The sequence below is a fragment of the Lathamus discolor genome, chromosome 3 (genome assembly GCF_037157495.1).
Source record: "Lathamus discolor isolate bLatDis1 chromosome 3, bLatDis1.hap1, whole genome shotgun sequence".
Taxonomy (NCBI): domain Eukaryota; kingdom Metazoa; phylum Chordata; class Aves; order Psittaciformes; family Psittacidae; genus Lathamus; species Lathamus discolor.
The window spans coordinates 133499629-133521044 of NC_088886.1; the positions used below are offsets into that span (position 1 = coordinate 133499629).

At 43.2% G+C, this 21416-nt stretch overlaps 1 protein-coding gene across 2 annotated transcripts; it reads left to right on the forward strand.

The window, feature by feature from the left end:
- The first annotated feature begins 2229 nt into the window (after window positions 1–2229).
- On the forward strand, window positions 2230–21416 carry RPP30 (ribonuclease P/MRP subunit p30). Of its 2 annotated transcripts, XM_065671892.1 has the most exons (11): window positions 2238–2496; window positions 3430–3485; window positions 3793–3849; window positions 4539–4613; window positions 5182–5253; window positions 10324–10413; window positions 14262–14378; window positions 17834–17863; window positions 18351–18388; window positions 19511–19590; window positions 20834–21416. In XM_065671892.1, the coding sequence occupies exons 1-11, from the start codon at window positions 2415–2417 to the stop codon at window positions 20938–20940; spliced, it is 804 nt and encodes a 267-aa protein (XP_065527964.1). In that variant the 5' UTR covers window positions 2238–2414; the 3' UTR covers window positions 20941–21416. The 2 variants fall into 2 exon arrangements, with proteins under 2 accessions (XP_065527963.1, XP_065527964.1); XM_065671891.1 differs by lacking the exon at window positions 5182–5253 and having other exon boundaries at window positions 2230–2496.

Sequence of the window (21416 nt, forward strand, 5' to 3'; positions counted from 1 at the left end):
TAGCAAAGATGTTGCAGCTGCAGTTTTCTTTTCTGTCTTTTCTCATCTTTGTGAAAATAAGTCATCACCAGTCTGTAGCAGTAAAGCTGAGAGGTAACCGTTCTCATCTTTGGCATTTCTTATCATTGTCAAAATAAATACTTGCATCTGTGCAACTTAAATGTGAAATCATGTCTTCTCTTTTTGGAACTAGCAAATACTAATAACAGCAAGCTGTCATATGAAAAGAAAACAAACAAAGTGAAATTTATGCTAAAAAATCTGTATTGCTCAGAAAAACAGAGCCCTGAAAATTCAGTCTGCACCTTTACAAAGGAGGTTATGATAAAAGTGACCGTGACATTTACATTACTGAGATAGTATCAAATAAGACTCCCCTAAAAGTGTTAAATGAAAACTAAAGCAAAACAAAATGTAAGAGTTACTACCAGGGGTTGCCCTATTGGTAGGATTCCTGCATGCAAATTTCTTAAAGAATTGACTTGAGATCTATGTGCATTGAGAAAGAAAACACCTGGAGAGAGGAGATCTGGCTCCATCATGAGATCTTCAATATACTGATGAAACAAATCACAGTAGAAGCTTGTGGCTTAACAGTGAGGACCACAAAGATATTTTAAGTAGGTCAGTGGGGCTGGCCTGAACAAAAGTAGTAAGATTTGAATTATTCATGCAGGATATAAGATTGTACACTGGTCTGAGTACATGATTCCTGATACCTGATGCCGAAAGTGCTTCATACTCAGATTCTTACACCATTACAGCAAACAGGGTTGCGCAGATGTTCTGCATGAAGATCTGTTTAAATGTTCTCCATTTTAAGTGCCTTGAGGAAAGGTTTGTTTTGTTTGTATATTGCCAGACATAAAAGCTGCTTAATCCTGTTTGATGACTCTGAACTCTGCTGCAGCATGGCCATTCAAAAATAACTGATGCATGTTTATGGACTGCTTACATTCATTAAGACAAATTACATTCCATCATATGGTCAGCCAAAGAAAACCTGGAATTGTATCTTCAGCTCTTCCATTTTCACCCACATCAAAGAAAAGCTTGACAATACCATTCAGGCTATGCTGATTGTTTGAAGCAGAGCAGCAGTGCTGGCTGATCTAATATAATAGGCAAGCCCCTTGCAGATGCAGATAGGCCAAACCAGAGCTCCTTTACTGAAATGTCTTGACCCAATATTGTCAAGAACAAAATGCTGGCATAGATGTGGCAAGACAAAGGACCTGAGCTCCCAGACCAGTCTCTGCAGCCCAGAAGTAGCTTCCCTGTTACCACCATCCCAGGTCTTTGTAACTCATCAGACAGCAAGGCTAGAAACATGCCCAGAAGGCACTATTGTTCCTTGGTCATCCATTGCAAACCACAGGATCTCTGGTAGAAAGGAACCGTAAGTCCCCAGGCACAGTTGGCAGTAGCTGCACGAAGGACAGATCCTGTGATCAGGGACGTACCATGAGTTGGCAGCATTGATGCCTTGGCCTTGGTTAGAAGCAGTTTTGCCTCAGTAAGAGTTTGGAGCTCCAGACCGCACAGATTTCCCTTTGTGAACATTAAGACCATTTTGAAGAAAGAGAAATCTGAGGATCCCAAGCCCAGCTGAGGCCCTGGAGTTGGATGGGAGTTGCAGACCTGCTGTCTGCAACTGCTGCTGAACAAAAAACCCTTAGTGGTAATTACCGCCTGTATTTTACATATTCTGTGCTATTAATCAATGGTAGAAAGAGGTATTTGTGCTTTTTGTAACAGTGCTACACAGTGAATGTGTGTGTGGTTACTAGCATATTACAATTCCTCAGTCCTTTTGCGGTTTAGGGGGTATCTCATGACATGGGAGCTTGGGGCTTTAGTTCACATTTTTTTTAGCTAATATAGGAAAGAGAAGACCTTTCAATAACTAGAGATTATTCGGATTTTATTACGGGCAGCGTTGAGATGGAGCTCAACGAGTTTAACCAGCAACAGCCGAGCGAGGTAACTGCTCCACCTGGTGGGGACGAGGAGAGCGGTGTGCCTCGGCCTGCTCTGCTTCGCTGGGTAGAAGGGGCAAGAGCCGGGTCCCATCTCCTCCGGAGCCAAGCGTCGTCTTCCTCAGAGCCAGGTTCGACCTTCAGCGCTCAGCCTGAGATCTGACACATTCCCCACACGGGCTTTCCCCTGGGTTATGGCGGCCCTTTGGTAGAGCACCTCCGATCAAAGAGTACAGCGAAGACGTGAAACACCCTCTCCCTTTGCTGCGGCGGTTTTCCGAGCACAGCCGCCGGACAAACGGCCGCTCGGCCCACGGGAGCACAGCGCTCCCTGCCCCGGCGGGGCAGGGCCGGGCCGGGCCTACAAGCCCCAGGCTGCCGCGGGCCGCTGGGGGCGGTGCCGGGAGCCGCGGCCCGCCTTTCACTGCGCTCAGCATGGCCGTCTTCGCCGACCTGAACCTTCCGCAGGGGCCGGACAAGAAGTCCCTGCAGGGTCTGCTGGAGACCGCAGCACACTGTAAGTCCCTGCCCGGGCACGGCGGGAGAGGGGAGGGCGGCGGCGCCGGGGCTCTGGCTCGGGCTGCGGTTCAGAGCCGGGTGGGCCTGAGCTGGGCCCAGCCAGGAGGGCGGCGGGGCACGAGCGACAGCCCCGGCACGCTCGTGTGAGCACGGCGTGACTCTGCGGGCGGGGTTTCCCCGCCCCGGGGGCTAAACCTGGCCTCCTGCTTGCCCGGCGGGTCGCGTGTCCCCTCGCTGCTCTCCGCTCTCCCCCTCAACTTGGGGTTTTCTGCAAGCGAAGTGTCCAGGACTGAGGTCTTCCTAATGCCGAGTAGTTGCCGTGTAGCGAGGAGAGCCTTGCAGGCTCTGTCTCTGCCGTTATCCCAGTGTAACACTCGCTTTTCTTACCCGCGTGGACACATCTTTCCACCTGCAGTTTATTATGGCCCAGGTCTTTTTCTGCAGAACCGCTGTACAGCCACATTCCGCTTGCCAAGCGTCTGGGGGGCGGTTTGACTTTTTCCCCTGATCCCTGCCGAATGAGATCTATTCAGTCAGTTTTGTTCAGCATCACTTCGAATGCTCACCTTGCCTTCTGCTGTAGCTGTATTTCTTCCAGCTCTGCATTGTCTGTAGCTTTAACAACCGTCTTGAATGTCCTTAACCATTTTGCCTAAAGAAAGATATCAACAGGACCAAACTAGGGCAGAGTGTTTGGGAACCTTATTCCCAAGTATTTGTGTTCATAAGGCTCTGCCATTGAGTAAGTGTTGTCAGGACTGGAGCATATTAAAAGGCAAATAACTTTTTAAAGCACTTTTTGGGTGAATTAATCTTCAGAGGAAAATAATGTGAAAGGCAAATATGCATGTGATTATTAATTCTGAGACATTTAAGTAATGAGTGTTTAACACGTTTTGTTTCCATTAGTTTACTGTGTTTACTTTTTCAGTGGGATATTCTGCGGTTGCCCTCAATCATGTCATTGATTTTAAAGAAAAGAAACAGGTAATTTTTGTTGGGATTATTTGTTTTTAGCGTGTTTTCTCTTGTAAACCCGCACGCCCACTACACGTTCTCCTTATCTGCAGAATGCACATCTAGATGCAAGTACAAATGTCTGAATTTATGACAGAACTCCTATTTTATAATTTAGTATAGTTGCCCTGGAGTTAACTTTTAATATGTTTCATGTATTGTCCCTGGGATACAGTTTTGTTAGCATTGCAAATTTCTTTTTAGGATTGGAACACACTTTTTGTTTATATTGTAAACTTAACCTGTGACATTTTGAGTAACTCTGTTCTCTTTTAAGGAAATCATCAAGCCAGTATCTCCTTCAGAGTTGTTTCCATCTTTGCCTGTTGTACAAGTATGTCTAGTTATATTCTATCTATGTATTGTCATTCTGGGTTACGTTTTTTACTTTGGTGTGTTGTATATGTGATTTTGTGTATTGCATGTTAAGCAAAAAAGATAAATTTGTCCATTGGTTGATTGTTAAAACTCCCAGCATTAGAAGAACAATACGTTAGTATTAGAGCAGATGCTATTCGTTATATTTAACATTATTTTAATAATTGCTTTGTGTTAATTTTGAACCTTCCTGTAGTTGAATAATTACACTGTAATTCTTGCAAATTGAGTTTTGACAGTCACTTCCTGGCTTTGGTGGAGCATCATTTGGATATAATGAACAGAGTCTCTATTTCAGATTGCTTATGTATGTTAATTCAGGAACTGCTTTTGCATGCAGTTGTGGCCTGTCTGGGGAACCATAGCAGTAGTAAAACATACTCAGATTTTTCTGCATGATTTTATGCCTTCTGTCCTTCCACCCTTCTTCAGAAAAACATAGTAAGCCCTTCTTTGTAAAGGGCATGTATAATATCAAACAGATCAATTTAAAATTGGAAAGTGTAACTTCAGACTTAAGAAAATTAACATAGGAAAGAATATGAGCAAGGCACGATTTTCTTTTATAGTGGTCAGAGTAAAAGTCACCACATATTTTTGCTTCGAAACTTTTTAAAGTCCTTTGTATTATTTCTTTTTTTATAGGGGACATCTAAAAGAATTAAAGTTTTAACCAGGCTAACACTTGTTATTTCTGATCCTTCCCACTGTAATCTCTTGGTAAGTATGTTTAGTATATCAGTTTTCCAATTTTTATTTCCTTTTCTCAATGAATGAATGTAACTTTGGAAATTGTATGGGGAAAACTGTGGATTTTGTAGGACACTCAGCATTGGTTTCTTATATGGCATTTTCAGCAAATAATGTCATAATGAAGAGATGCAGACTTACAAGACTGGATATGGCTTCTATTGATCATTTGTCAGTATGGAACAACAGTTCTGTTCCTCTTTTTTGATTTGATTTCTGGACTTCTGCTTGTACACTAGAAGGCTGTGAGCAAGCCCTGTGTCTATTTTTGTTTTAGTGCTACATGATCAAAGCAAAAAGTGTTAAGTGCCTTACTAGGTGGGTGGGATAAGCCTCAAAATGAGAATGAATGACTTCACAGTATGCCTCACAGCAGAGACTTACTATGTAACTGGATTATTCTTGGCTTTGTTTTAGTAATGAAAGTGAAAAAGGGATTTTTTTCTCATTATTTTGGTAATAATCATTGTACATAGCTTTGGCATCTGCCAAATAGTTATTTTATCTGCCAGATAGTAATTGTTCCGACCTTTTGTAGAGATCAACATCTCCAAATATAAGGTTATATGACATCATAGCAGTATTTCCGAAGACTGAGAAACTGTTCCATGTAAGTAAAGTCATCTGATTGGTAATGCTCACTGGGTAACTCTTAGTGTCTTGGGCTAGTTTGAGTACATGCTTTGGTTTGATTTTATTTCCCGTTTTATACAGTCTTGCATGTCATGGAGCTAATTAAGCAACACAGGCTGTGCCTGGTCAGTTGTTGATAAGCTGGGAAGGTTCAGAGGGATTGCAGGAGGCTGCAAGGCTTTGAGGTGACTGGTTACAGTCTGAAATATCTACCTAATGAATGGACTTGTATGCCCCTGCACTGTGGTTTCGTTTGTGTGCCTTGTGCTCTACAGAGTACTTCTCTCTAGTGAGGAGGAAAAACACCTTTTTTTCTTATATAGCACACAGACATACTATCACCATGTAGAAAACTTTGGTTTTGAACTTTAACTTTTCAAGCTCTGACAGCTTTCCCGAAACACGTTTGCTATCTTCTGGTCTCTGAAATGCTAGCGAAAGTGGAAGGATTTTAGTGGAGTTAATGTGGTGCTGAGAGTTCGCTTCTTCCTTTTAGCCTTAGGACTTGGCTTGGAAGTTTGTCCAAATGAATAGCTGATCTTTTTTTCTTTACATTTTCCTTTTATTTTGTTATTTTAAATCAAAAGAGGAGCAAGAGCTTATGAGACGGAGTTAGTTCCAGCTGTCACAGCATCTCATGAACAGATAAAATTTCCAAATGTAAACATGCCCAGTTGAACATAATGGCCCTTACACCGTTGCTAGACTGAAATTTCTGGTTTTATTTTGGGTGTTTTGGATTATCAGGTAGAGTGAGAGAAGCTTTACCACTCTGACTTCATGATGTGTTTGTTACTTTGCCTACTCGGAAAACCATTGAGGCTGTATGAAAGTAGAGCGGCCTCAGGGGAAATACTTGAAGGGCAGACGGTTGTTTTTTTCTCACTCAGATTTATCCTGGCTGTTCAGCGCAAACTTGCAACTGAAAACTGCCTCCACAAAACTTCTGAAGGTGTTGAAGGTGTTGCTCTATCAGCAGAATATAAAATTCCAATATGTAAATTCCAATATAAAATTCCACTATCTAGGGCAGAATGACCTCAGTTTGGCTTGTTGGATGATAGGTGTTCATTATCTCCATGTCTCTTGTATTTTTAACTAAATTTTTCTCAGATACTTGCTAACAGCTGATGTGAGTGGTCTGATAAAGTCAAGCATCTGGAAGCAAGTTATCTTTTTGTCAGAATGCTTTTCTTACAAGACTGTGAACTCTGACATCTGACCTATTGCAAGCTCAGAAATAATAGCATTAACTTTGAACTGGAAGAGTAAGTGGGAACGTCCTGTCTCTGTTAGCCTTAGCAGGCAGCAGTTTAAAGCAGCATGAAGAAGCCACAGGAACACCAAAAGAAACATGAATCTCTTTGCAAATTTACTTCCAAAGAGAGCTTGTCAGTATAAAACCGAGTCTGTTGGTAGTGTTTTCAAAGTAAGTTAAAGCTACTTTCTAGTACTGCCGAGTACCTGCTTTGACACATTAAAATTCTATTCTTCTATTTCCCCTACTTTTTGAAAAATAAAGTTCAAAGCAAGAGGCTATAGAATAAAGTGAACTTTAAGTCATCTTTCAGTAGAAGAATTTGAGCATTAATTATGACAGTTAACAGCTTAATGAAACTAATTTCTGACTGCTTTTATTTCCCTTGTAAGATTTTAGGACTCTTGGGGATGTGAGAGAGGTGAATAGTTGTAAAATACTTTTGAAGGCCACTCTTTCTTTTCATCTCTGGCAACAGTGTGATTGATACGTTCTGAAATATGTGCTCGAATTCTCCAAATAATTTATATCCTCAGGGGTATGAGTAAGCTGTGTTTGCCAAGATAATTGTAGAACATGTTCCTTTAAGTCTCCCATGAGGCTTGTTTTGGGCTGCAACAGGAATGACCACTCCTTGCCAGTAATGAGGTCTGTGCCTGTTGCTTTTCAAAAATTCTGCTTTTTAAGATTTCTGACTGTTTTAATGATATTATAGAATCATAGAATAGTTAGGGTTGGAAAGGACCTTAAGATCATCTAGTTCCAATCCCCCTGCCATGGGCAGGGACACCTCACACTAAACCTAAAGGCTTCGTCCTACCTGGCCTTGAACACCGCCAGGGATGAAGCACTCACAACCTCCCTGGGCAACCAATTCCAGTGTCTCACCACCCTAACAGGAAAGAACTTCCTTCTTATATCCAATCTAAACTTCCCCTGTTTAAGTTTTAACCCATTACCCCTTGTCCTGTCACTACAGTCCCTGACGAGGAGTCCCTCCCCAGCATCCCTACAGGCCCCCTTCAGGTACTGGAAGGCTGCTATGAGGTCTCCATGCAGCCTTCTCTTCTCCAGGCTGAAAAGCCCCAACTTTCTGAACCTGTCTTCATATGGGAGGTGCTCCAGTCCCCTGATCATCCTCGTGGCCCTCCTCTGGACTTGTTCCAGCAGTTCCATGTCCTTTTTATGTTGAGGACACCAGAACTGCACACAATACTCCAGGTGAGGTCTCACGAGAGCAGAGTAGAGGGGCAGGATCACCTCCTTCGACCTGCTGGTCACGCTCCTTTTGATGCAGCCCAGGATACAGTTGGCTTTCTGGGCTGTGAGCGCACATTGAAGCCGGCTCATGTTCATTTTCTCATTGACCAGCACCCCCAAGTCCTTCTCTGCAGGGCTGCTCTGAATCTCTTCTTTGCCCAGTCTGTAGCTGTGCCTGGGATTGCTCCGACCCAGGTGTAGGACCTTGCACTTGTCGTGGTTGAACTTCATAAGGTTGGCATCAGCTCTCCTCACAAGTGTGTCAAGGTCCCTCTGGATGGCATCACTTCCCTCCAGGGTATCAACCAAACCACACAGCTTGGTGTCATCGGCAAACTTGCTGAAGGCACACTCAATCTCACTGTCCATGTCAGTTACAAAGACGTTAAACAGGACAGGTCCCAACACCGATCCCTGTGGGACACCACTCGTTATATTAGTTCTGCCTGCTGTTTGTAAGCAATTAGCAAGTCACTCGTATCTAAAAAGCCTGCGCATACAACTCTGAGGATGTAGTGCAAAGGCCGATTTCAGTGTTTATTCCTAAAACATTTGCCCAAACTTTCTTCAGGCCATCCAAGCAGTGGCAAATTTATTTATTCCTGGCTGTCTGGAGTCTCCCAGCAGATGGGGCTCTTGCCTGCAGTGTGGCCAGGCAAGCGCTGGGCTGTGCCACTGCTGCGGATCATTTTCTGTGAAGTTTTCTGTGAAGTTTTGCACTTCAGACCCTTTCAGCAGGCAGGGTAGCCTTAACGTGCCTGTGTGTGTGACTTGTCCAGGATCCAAAGCTAGGCTGAACATTGGAGTGTTTGGAGAAATCTCCTCACAAATTTTCCATGCAGTGAAGGAATTCCTCCTTTTGGGAAATATGGCTCTTAATTTTGTTTTTCCTTGGTGGTGGTTTCTGAAATGTTCCTGTCACTGGAGTCCTGTAGATATCCTGGCATTTGGGTCCCTCCCTTTCCCACTGTGCTTAATTTGCAAAATGGAAATGAGTTTTCCAGTGTTTCTGGAGCTGATTAGGAACACTTGTTTTCTCATCACATGGCCAACTTGTATGTTTTGATGTGTATTCTTGCTTTCCTTCATTTTCAGCTTTCTCTCTTTCTAAATTCCCTATGGCCTTACGTACATGTTTTTTAAGATGTGATTCAGAGCTATTTGCTCTGTGCATTTTCCCATGAATCACTTCTGGCTAGGTAGTAGGTTGTATTCCACATAAGAAAAGGAGTAAAACTGACTGTAGTAGTGCTAAACTTATGCATGCAAGTCTAATTCAATGAAATAGATTCCAACTGTGTTCTGTCTTAACAGAGTTGGTAAAGGTAGGGCATGAAGATAAATTTTAGTCTGAAGAGTAGAGACATTTTAACATAAAAAAAACCTTGTGGTTTTCTGGATCTTTGAATTGCCTGCACATATGCTGTGGCCAAGAAGCATTCCTAAAGCTGGGCATTTGCTCTCATGCCCATCTAAAGTTCATGCGAGCAAACTGGTAGAAGACTAGTCTGCAAAGCAACAGCTTGCCTTGTGTTAGAGCAGCCCAGCCCTGGGACTCCCCACAACCCCTATTGCTTTTGTGCTGGTGCAAGGAGAGATGAATGGCTGGCACCTGGCTCTGGTGTATTTGGAGCAGTTGCTGGCAGGTTTCTGGATGCACAGCTCCCCTGTGCATGAAAATTCCTTTTCAACTTCTTCAGCCTTTTTTATCTTCTTTGTTACAACGCTGGCCTTGTGTAATCATCTTGATGGTGTAGGCATATGTCTATATATCCTACGTATCTTCTGTGCATGAGGTTATCTGTAAATCACACGCTCACTTTTATGTGTATTTAATTTTCTCTGTATGTCAGTGTGGAGATTCTCTTCTCCACACTTCTCTTTGTTCCTTCTATCTTTTAATACAGGCTGTAAATTGTGGTGAGTTCAAAGCTAAGCTTTTAAACTATAACACTTGATGCCATCTTCAGATCCTCCAGAGTCAGGAAGAACTGTGTGTTGCCCACCCAGCCAGGAAAGTGGGGCCCAGAACTGGGCATGGAGCACACCAATTCTGCTTTTCTTTCAGTCTTTTCTTGGTTTCTTGTGGTAAAAACGATCCTGAAAACAAACAGTTGCTACGTTGGATTTAGAGAGTGATGGGGTAAGAGGCAGTGCCTGGGCTGTTCCCTTTGCAAACAGGGGTTTTCCTTCATTAGCTGTGAGTTCTTTTGCCAAAAACCAACATTGCATGTCCTAGTCAAAGAAAAAGCATTAAGTCTTGCCTTTGGGTGGTCATTATATTACTGGAAAAGTAGTTCTGTGAGAGAAGGCTTGGGTTTTAAGTCCAAAATGCTCAAGCTTTGCACCTTAGCCTTGCTGTTTTATTGGCAAACATGCAAGACAGAGTACCTCTTCACTTTAAAACTGAACTCACTGTGGAGAGACATTTATTGCATTAAGAGATGAAGGAGAATATTAGTGCATCTAAAGTTGGTTATGTGTTTTTTTTCGCATATCTAAAAATATGTTCCTATTTCTTTGCTGTAGATCGCTTGCACAACTCTAGACGTGGATCTGGTATGCATAAATGTAACAGAAAAACTGCCATTCTACTTCCGAAGGCCCCCTGTGAATATGGTAAATTTACATCTAAATTGTTTTCTTGCTGTTAAATTCCGTATTTAATGTTAGTCTGAGTTTAATTCCCTACCATTTTCCTCCCACCATTCCCATCCACATGGTTCTTTTATTTTCTTCCATAATGTATAGTGTTGTTTCAGATGTCCTTCACTTCAAGGCCTCCACTGCAGCATTTAATACACACTGATGTATGTTATTTCTTTTTTTCCTCCCTGTTCCCCACTTAAGAAGGCAGAAGTGGTGTTCCCAAGGAGTGGAAACAGAGCCTTAAGGCCACTACTATGCAAAGCAGTGAGATGTGGTGTGGTTGCTGACTAAGCTGCTTCCCATACCAGAAGTGGTACAATTGTGTCAGAATAGCTAAGCAGCCCTGTGATTTAAAAGATAGGAGAATGTGAATGACAGTATTAATTTGGGACAGGGATATTGTGCAGTTATTTGGAAGAAAACTGTTGCATCCATATTTAGACAAAAAAATGTCTTGGCAGATGAGCCAAATGTGGAATTGCTAAATATCTCTTGTGGGACACTAGAAGACTAACTGCGTGGATCAAATATTTTGTTAATACAGTTTTGCCTATTGGTGGTGGTTTGCCAGAAAGCTTAATCCAAACATGCTCTTCAGTGAACTAGTTTTTGCCTCTCAGTATATGTCAGGGTTCATTCCATGTGGGCATTCTTGGCTGGTGTAGTCCTTAGTGCTAAAAAAATATAAATTTGGAATTGGCTAGAAACCCTACTTCCTTTTCTACAGAAAGTTTGTTCTAGAATTAAAATCAAAAATTAACTAGAAATTATTCTGAAACAGAGCAAAAATAATATTTTGGAATTTACTATAGGCTGAGAATTTTAACATTCCAGTTGAAATAACAATTTTATATGAAATGTTGTTTGAAAGTAACCTAACTGGCTAAAACTCCAGCAGCTGACCTGGCTCCAGCAAGACCAAGGGTAGCTCTTGGAGCCCTGTATTAGAAGACATTTTCCTTACAAGCTACTTCTCATCTTCCACATTCCCAGCTTCAAGGCAGTCTGTCTGTCAGACTGGTTTTGTGCATCCTGGGGCAGTCAGTTTTGGTTGTTGTGGTGTCAGAAAGATTGGCAGGCAGCTGAAGCAGTGGGGATGACGTTAAAAATCTGCTTGACTGAAAATTGATGTGTTGCCATCACCTGTTTTGGTTTTGGTAAATTCAGGCTTCTCTTCTTGTTTGCAGATGTTGGACTAGTTCTATTTAAAACATTTCATGTGTACATAGCTTCTGTTGTGCTTGCATGCAGAGGTCATGCATGGATAGGAGCTGGATTAATTCCATCTGTATTCAGTTACTGGACTCTTGTATACTAGCATTGCAGCATTTCTTAATAACATGAGTATAAAGCATAGAGTAAAATTTCAGGCAAATGTAGTTTAGGCCATGGAACAAAGAACTAGCTTTAAATTGTGTCTTTATCACTAACTCACTGTGTCTTATAACAAGTTGATAAACCCTTCTCTGTGTGTTTGCAAAAACAGGAATACTAGGTTTTTGGTGAGGTACTTCAACAGATAGCAAAAGATTTTAAAGCAGCTGAAAATATAATCAGTATTACCATTTGGAACTTCTCCTGTGACTCACTTTTATTTAACATTGTCACAAATATCAGTATTGCTGCTTTTATGCAAGGACAAGTTCCTCACCTGCAAGTGAGGAAAAATCCTTTTACACAGGATTTGGAGAAGGCTGAGGTTCTGAATGACTTCTTCGCCTCGGTCTTCACTGGCAAAGGCTCTGACTGCACCACCCAGTTCTTAGAAGGTAGACACAGGGACTGTGAGAATGAAGACCTTGGGCCCACTGTAGGAGAGGATCTGGTTCGAGAGCATCTTAAAAATCTGAACGCGCACAAGTCCATGGCACCTGATGGAATCCATCCACGGGTCCTGAAGGAGCTGGCGAATGAAGTTGCTAAGCCACTGGCCATCGTATTTGAAAAATCATGGCAGTCAGGTGAAGTTCCCGACGACTGGAAAAAGGGAAATATAACCCCCATTTTCAAGAAGGGGTGAATGGAAGACCTGGGAAATTACAGATCAGTCAGTCTCACCTCTGTGCCTGGTAAAATCTTGGAGCACATTCTCCTGGAAGGCATGCTAAGGCACATGAAAACCAACAAGGTGCTTGGTGACAGCCAGCATGGCTTCACTAAGGGGAAATCCTGCCTGACCAATCTGGTGGCCTTCTATGATGGGGCTACGGAACTGATGGACAAGGGTAAAGCAGTTGATGTCATCTACCTGGACTTGTGCAAAGCGTTTGACACTGTCCCACACGACATCCTTCTCTCTAAATTTGAGAGATACCAATTTGATGGATGGACCACTCGGTGGATAAAGAACTGGCTGGCTGGCCGCATGCAAAGAGTTGTGGTCAATGGCTCGATGTCTGACTGGAGACCGGTAATGAGCGGTGTCCCTCAGGGATCGGTGTTGGGACCGGTCTTGTTTAACATCTTTGTTGGTGACATGGACAGTGGGATTGAGTGCGCCCTCAGCAAGATTGCCGACGACACCAAGCTGTGTGGTCCGGCTGATATGCTGGAGGGAAGGGATGCCATCCAGAGGGACCTCAACACGCTTGTAAGGTGTGCTGATGCCAACCTTATGAAGTTCAACCACGACAAGTGCAAGGTCCTACACCTGGGTCGGAGCAATCCCAGGCACAGCTACAGGCTGGACAAAGAAGAGATTCAGAGCAGCCCTGCAGAGAAGGACTTGGGGGTGCTGGTCGATGAGAAAATGAACATGAGCCGGCTTCAATGTGCGCTCACAGCCCAGAAAGCCAACTGTATCCTGGGCTGCATCAGAAGGATTGTGACCAGCAGGTCGAAGGAGGTGATCCTGCCCCTCTACTCTGCTCTTGTGAGACCTCACCTGGAGTATTGTGTGCAGTTCTGGTGTCCTCAGCATAAAAAGGACATGGAACTCCTGGAACAAGTCCAGAGGAGGGCCACGAGGATGATCAGGGGACTGGAGCACCTCCCATATGAAGACAGGCTGAGGAAGTTGGGGCTGTTCTGCCTGGAGAAGAGAAGGCTGCGTGGAGACCTCATAGCAGCCTTCCAGTATCTGAAGGGGGCCTATAGGGATGCTGGGGAGGGTCTCTTCATCAGGGACTGTAGTGACAGGACAAGGGGTAACGGGTTAAAACTTAAACAGGGGAAGTTTAAATTGGATATAAGGAAGAAATTATTTCCTGTTAGGGTGGTGAGGCACTGGAATGGGTTGCCCAGGGAGGTTGTGAGTGCTCCATCCCTGGCAGTGTTCAAGGCCAGGTTGGATGAAGCCTTGTGTGGGATGGTTTAGTGTGAGGTGTCCCTGCCCATGGCAGGGGGGTTGGAACTAGGTTATCTTGAGGTCTTTTCCAGCCCTAACTATTCTATGATTCTATGATTCTATAAGTCATGGGTTCTGTTGGAAGCAGTGGTTTTCCTTACAGCAGGCTGTGTGGCTAGAGGAGAGTTGTCAAAATTTCAAGACTTATTTCTGACCAGAAGTAGCCAATTTTCTTCTCAACTCTATGATAGTGGAAAGCCAGTTACAGCTGATAAATGGCTGGTATTTCTTTGTTTGTTAAACCTCGTTTATCTGTCATCCCAAGATTCAAGTACACATATCTGGTGTACAGTGAAACCTTGCTGCCTGCCTCTTGCATGCTATGCTGTGCTCTTGCTGGAACAATTCCATCTTACTTTTTTTGTATGGACTACAGTTAAAGTGAGAATAAGCAACATCAATAATAGACAGCAGTTGTTAGATTGTTCTGCTTCTCTGCTTTTGATTTTTGATCACTCTCTTTCATGTGAAGGCAATAGATCGAGGCATTTACTTTGAACTTCTCTATACGCCTGCTATCAAAGACTCCACATTGAGAAGATACACAATTTCAAATGCGATCAGCCTGATGCAGATCTGCAAAGGAAAGGTAAGCTCTCAATGTGAAAGCAAGCTAATTAATTCACTTCAAATTCTTCTGGAGTTGGACAGACTGAGCCATTTTAAATGAGTTTGATGCTGGGGTTTCTGAAGCTGTGACTGAATCTTTGCCTACTAATACAAGGGCACAATTATTCTAGCTCCAGATACTTCCAGCCATGCACCACTGCGTGATTTCTTCTTAAGTTGTCAAACTGTTAGATTCTTTTTTCAGAACAGTCTATCCGTTGTTGTACAACATATGCATTATTCAAAACAAAAGGGGAAAAAATGTCAAGAGACCTAAGGTTTGCACTGAAACTGAAACCCATGCTTCTGTTTCTTTAAAACCCATTTCTTATTTCTAATTGACCAAAAGCAGTTATTTAATAGTGTATCTTGAATACGGGGGAGTAGAAAATAATAATAAAAAAGTAGAAATCTTGTTTGTTAAACAGTAAATTTAATAGTAAAGGTATTTTATTATTAAATAGTATTTTTAATAGTAAAAATAACTGCATTCTTCCCTGCTACTGAAATCCAAGGAAGAAGTAATGCTTGCAGCTGAGATGCCTGTAATGAATTGCTTTCATGCCTTACCTCCTCCCAGCTACAAGCCTGAGCTGCCTGTCATGCTGGGTCCTTTCAGGCCATGTTTTGTTTTTTTTTTTAACAAGGAAGCATATCATAATATGTATCCAAGTTAAAAGAGATTATAGCTCCCACCACCTTTATTGGAAGTAATGGCCTTTGCTGCAGCTAGGTAGTCCAGAAAAGCCAAAATTGGCATTACTGTGCAAATCTAGTCTGAAGTGGGATATACAGCTAGGAAGGCAAAGGAAAAGCAGATCTGTTGTTACCTTAGTTCCCTTCAGGCATATCAGCCTCTTTTATAGGACAGCAGAGTGGGTCAGACAAATTCCCTTGGTGCTACAGAAGGTATTTTCATGGCCTTTCCTGAGAGGCTTAGCTCTGGGAGCTAATTGCACAAATACTGACTTAGAGATGAGGTACATACACACAAGCCCCCTTTTCTCTGGGATTCCTTTTTGCAGTTTCCTTTTCCCTGTGTGCAGCTAAAATTGTGCTTCTCGTGATTATTGAAGAGCATCAGTTGAGTTGCCATCATGAACACAGAAAGTGAGGCATTTGGGTGCTCAGTCTGAACAGTGCCCTTTCTTTCTGCATCTGACACTCTAGTGCATCATCTGTGCCTGCAAGGTAAATTAGCTGGACATGACAAGTTGCTGTTAGGCACTGGTAGTGCTGGGAGGGAACTGCTAGCTTGTCTTTATTTTTCACCATTATTCTTGCCTTCAGGCTCAGTACCTGGTGGGCCTGCAGAGGTGGTTATTAGCTCTCACTGGCAGGTTGTCTCCATCAGTTATGGAAAGGCCTTTTTGTAACGAGTCAAGAGATGGCTGACCCATAGTCTGCACTGGCATCTGGCATGCAGCCCTTGCCTTCTGTAACCTGTAGTTGCTGAACTTGTAGCAGCTTTTAGATCCTTTTGTTCCTCCTCTGTTGCAGCAGGGCAGAGAAATTTCCAGAAATTTACTCGTATCCTTGGAGCTGGCATTGAGCAGAATCCCTCAAACATGCTAAAATGTCCAGGCAATGAGAGAAGAACTCACCTACATTGCCAGACAGAAGGTGTGCATAGCCACAGTCCATCGCCTCGCATGTTTTGGTAACCGAGTGTAGGTACTATGCCTGAAGCAGTGTACTGAACAGTTGTTGTCTCCTTTACCTGGGGAGATCATGTTTTGCCTTTGAGTTCTTCCCTTCAGCCCTTCCCTTGGATTTGCCTTTGCTTGCCTCTCCTTCACTTGCTAGCAGTGCTTTTCTTGTCTGCTCTTGCCTCCTCCCATCTTACCCATCCCCTAATGGAGGCCTTTGAACCAGGCGGAGCGTATCTCCAATGTGCAGCAGTGAACTACAATCCTGTGTTGGTTGAAGATGGCTTGCACTGCTGTTCTGGGAGCTTCTCTGAGCCTGGGAGGCAGGCATCGGTTGCTACAGCTCAGAGCAGGAGACTTGAATTTTCACAACAAACTCTAGCAGTCAGCACCGCTGAAGCACAAAAGCACCCTGGGGATCCATAGTGCAGTCATTTTAAAGGTGAACTATGCAGAAAGAAATGTCTTAGGCTCCATCATGATGTGTGCTTTTAAGTCACTTTGTGTGTATTGCTTCTGCTTCTGGCTTTCCTTATGCTAAGGCAGAGTGGTCTGTCCCATGCTTTCCTCCTTAGCACATGAAACCTTGGGCACAATATGAACATACAGTCATTTCCATGCAAATAGCTGTTTTATGTGTTGAGTTCCAGCTGCGTACAGTGTTTTCTTCCAGTGTCTGCCCTGCTGTCTGTGCTGGGGAGGTGGCAGGACAAGCAAAGCAGTTCAAGGAAGGGATCAAAATCCCCACCTTGTAACCGGGGGTGGTGTGATGTGTTGGTGGTACTGACGTCAGAAAGTCTTTTGCTGCCTCAGTACAATTGCTCATTCCCACCCACTCGAGCAGGAATTCCCAAAGCCTTTCTTTCAGTATAGTAAAAGGTGCAAGGGTTTTTGTCTTTTTTTTGCTGCTTCAAGGTTTCCACCTGTGCAAAACAGCCACCCCCTGAGTGAGCATCCTTGGAGGTTTAATAACAGGAGAGCACTGGCAGCTGAGCTGTGGTATCTGCCAGCCCCCAAGCAGTCAGTTTCTGCAGAAACCCTATGGGGGAGAAGGATGTGTCTCCCCACCTGGTGATTTTCCTGGGGGTGCCAGTGTTGACAGAAGTGAGCGTATGGCATGAATTGGCAGCCACTAGCTTCAGACACCAGTGTGATTGCAGTTAAAGCCAGCGTGAATGCTGAGGTTAGGATTGAATTGTACTGCAGCAGAGTAGGCTGAAAATTCAGGAGCACCAAACTGTCAAAAGGCACTATCTGTAAGCTGGTGCTGGGGGATCCTGAACTCCACTTGTAAGTCTTCTGCTGTTACAGCTCAGGCTGAGTTGTCATTTGTGTGAGGCTTTTTTTCAGCTAGTGTAGATAAAGGGGGCACTTAACACAGTGTGTACAGCTCTGCGTTTGTTCTTTACCCTTTAAAGAGTATTGTGAGAGATACTGGCTTAATGCCATCACTCTGACATGTATATTGCTTAATCTATTACCTCTGAAAGATGCGGTACTTGTTCATCTCACATCTGTCTGTGAAAGCGTAACTGCAAGGGGAGTCTTGTCCCTGTGCCCCTCTCTGTAGGGGGCAAGGGGATGACTGGGGTTTATTCATGTCCCCAAATTAAGATCCACACCTTGCTAGAATTCGCTACCTCTGAGGGCATCAAATACTCTGATGTTTAATTGGGCTCTGAGCCTGAACTTAGGTAACGCTCATAAAGTCTTTGCTGCTTGCTGATTTTTTTTCATTTCTTGATGCTGTCTGACAGATGAATGTTTGTTCTCTTTTGTTTTCTAGAATATTGTCATATCTAGTGCAGCTGAAAGGGTAAGTCCCAGATTATTTTTTTGTAAGTCAGAACAAGTTAAGGATTTATCTGTGCCTGAAAATATTTGCATATTAAACATTAAAATAAAATCGTAATTTTAAATATTATTTTCATCTTGTGGGTGGTTTTTTAATCAATCTGTTTTGCCAAAGAATTGTATCGTGGGTTTGGGTTTTTTTGTGTTGGTTGGGTGGGTTTTTTTTTTTTGCTCCTGTGGTATTTTCCATGACAGTTTTCTCCCAGATGAGGACTGTGTGTTCCAAAATAGTAGTACTTCCTTGATTTCCTAGTGCATCTTCAGCAGCTTGCTATTATGTAGTATTTAATCTTGCCTTCCTTATATTCCTGTCCTGCTGCTCACACTGTGTCAGCCTGAGAGAGAGTGGATGCACATCTATAATCATAGAATAGGTAGGGTTGGAAAGGACCTGGAGATCATCTAATTCCAGTCCCCTGCCATGTCCAACCTTCTTTGTTTTGTTTTAGCCTCTAGAACTACGAGGTCCTTATGACGTGGCTAATCTGTATCCTTTTTTCAAGTAAAAGACAGCAGTTACTATTAACATGTTGAAAGTTCAAAGCACTTTTGAAATACTTCTATCCTTTGCACTCCTTGAACTTCACACAGTGATGATTGCTGATGACCAGTTCAATGAATTGAGACTGAGTGGGTGTGGGAAGAGCAACATCTTGGTCTTGAGGTGGCATGAGCAGTCACTAAATAGTAATGTCTCTGTTCAGCTACAGGTATGTTTGATTGTGATATGTATTGATACTATGTGGGTTTAAGTGGGGAAATTAATAAAAACCATCAAAATCTATGGACACTGTGAACCAAACCAGAAATTAGTACTGTGATCTCCAAGATGCCACATCTTTAGTAGAAGAAGCTATAAAATTGAATTTATATTAAGAAAGATAAAGTTCCTATCAGAATGCTGGTTACTTCTGAATTTTCCAGTCCTTGTTTACCCGCACATATGTAACTAAGAGGTTATGTTCTAGAAACCAAGGAGAGTGTCTTTTCTCCCCTCTTTTAGGAATTCAGATGCGTTTTTACTATTCCCCCCTCCCTGCCCAACAAGCACGTATCTGGACTGTACCTTGAAGGGAAGGTGCATGCTCTGAGTCATGAGAACCGTGTAGGAGGTTGTGTGGCCTGGAAAGATTTTATGCACAGTATTTCCTTCCCTCTTAAAAAGAGCAGTCAGGCTCAACCCAAATTAACATACCTAATCTGGTGTCGTCCCTGCTGAAGGTGGCGGGGAACTTTTCAGTGTAATGCTTTTGTATCAGACAGTGCCCTTCCCCCAAACCTGAACTTTTTAATGGGGTAACTTTTTTGCTTATTATTAACATAAAAATGTTCCCGTGATGGCAGACCTTTATTTTCAAAAGTATGGCTCCTTGTCTGGAAAAAAGCAACATCGCCAGGAGCATTCCAGGAGGGCTGCTGAGGAACTACAGCTGGGAGAATTGGGTGCCTCAGTTCCCTGCCTCTGGGTAACCTTATGCAAAATGTCACTTTGAGTTACAGCTTCGCTAATTCCCAGTTATTTGTGGAGTAAGCAAACCTACCATGCAGATAGACTTCCCTGTTTTGTTTGTTCCTTTCTGTGCATTTTGATCCTGAGCAAAGGTGACAGAGGTTTGCTGTTTGGCCTGTCAGAAGGCGAAGCCAAGGCAGCCGTATCTACCAACTGCAGAGCCACCATGCTTCATGGAGGTAAGCGAAAAGCACATGCAAGCTTGTTCAAGTAATGTGCATTTGTTAAACTAAGTTCATGTTAACGCATATTTTCCAAAAGGCCTGAGACCTTATAGAGTAAGTCAGCTTGGGGTTTTAGCTCCCTTGTCCAATGCATGTAGAGGAGCTTGTGTGGCAAGGGTGTTTTATTTTCCCTAGTTGTGTTAGCAAACCAGTGGCTGAACTGATTGCGCTGTCTGTACTGGAGTACTTGCTTAAGCACATTAACGAGTCCTTACGAGTTGGGTAGGTACGATTTCTGGTCACCTTCCTAACAGCTTGAGTTGCTCTAAGTTTCAAATGCACAGTAGGATTTGGTTTATATCACTTGTTTCAGTAGAGGTAGGGCATGAACCTGCTGTAATTCACAGCAGGTAGCTTTGACCTCTTGGAGAGGGTGTTTCTGAGAACGGGGTCCGTCTCCAGCTGTTACTCCTCAGCATAGAGACAGTGTATGGGAAGAATTTTTGTCGAGTTTATGTGGAATTTCAGGTGCCGGTTCCCTGTCCCCCAGAGAATACTAGCCTAGAATAAGTCAGTACATTTTGGCAAGGTTCTTGCAGAGCCTCTTTGCTAACAGAGTATTTGTAGGGAATCTCTTCTACCTCAAATTTTGTGGAGAAGCCTCCCACCACTAGTTACAAAACTGGATTGGGCTCACTAGGTTGTTTGGCAAACTTGTGAGGAGTGTGATAACATCACACAGTAGTATTTTATGGTAATGCTGAGGGTTCTGTAAATAAAATATTCTTGAATACCATAAAGCTACTTACTTGGTATGTATAGGGGAGCCTCTGCCAACAGAGCTGTGCCAGCATAGTCTGTTTAAGAATCCTGACGTATGTGAATGTATTTATTTTTTTTTGAAGAACAGTATGTTTTGCTCAGAAATGCTTTTGACAGTGCTTCAAGAATGCGTCCTGAGCCTATTGAAGTGATTAACCCTGGTTTCCTATGTTCTTGTGTGTCTGAAGCCCCTCAGCCCCCACAGACCTCAGTTTCCCCTTACGTTTGCTGTAATTCTACACCCACTGTCCCCACCCACTCCATAGCGCAGCGTATCCCCAGCTCCTGCCTATGCAGGTTGCTTACCTGCTGTGTGTGCTGTCTGGCTGTTAAACATGTTGAACTGTGCTTTGGGGCATGGGCACCTGAAATAACTGCATTAAATGCATGTGTCATTTTATTTGAGGTACTACAGCTTCTGCTTATATTATTCTAGAAACTCGGAAGAGTGCCTGTGGGATAGTGTACACAGTGAAGAAGCCTTGCAAGGTTGAGGAGGAAGAAACACCGCCAGCCTGCAAAAAAACTAAGACTCAAGCTTGAGGACTGAAACAGTTGTCAACAAGAACCTCCATCCCATCTTTACCCGTGTTGAGACTTCTTCCTCCCTCCAGCTACTCCCATTCCTCCCTTACTACTTTATTTAGCCCAGAGAAGAATTCTTCTGGTGCTCAAGTGAGGAAAGCTGTGGGAATGAGACTGCTGTATGGTAGTTCGCCACACCTAAAAGGTCATGCTGGGCTTCTCGACAAGGTCAGGAGACTCTCTCTCCATCCTGTCTTAGGTCTTCTGAAGATAGTGCAAACATGATGTTTCTAACAGAAATTTTCAGTTGTACAAGTGCATTCCTTTTTAATTAAAAATGTTTCTAAGAATGTATGCTTTGAAAGTATAGCTCATGGTTTCTCAAGTTTTAAACACATCTCTGTACTAAACCTTACAGCTGCAAACAGTAGATGAAGTTTGCCTTCAGGGGCCTGTGGAGAATAATTGTGCAGTAAAGAAAAAACAAAACAAAA

Coding starts and splice junctions, on each gene's coding strand:
- RPP30 (XM_065671892.1), top strand. CDS start 2,415: ATGGCCGTCTTCGCCGACCTGAACCTTCCGCAGGGGCCGGACAAGAAG. Junction 2,497..3,429: donor GCTGGAGACCGCAGCACACT/GTAAGTCCCTGC, acceptor TTACTTTTTCAG/TGGGATATTCTGCGGTTGCC. Junction 5,254..10,323: donor AGACTGAGAAACTGTTCCAT/GTAAGTAAAGTC, acceptor TCTTTGCTGTAG/ATCGCTTGCACAACTCTAGA.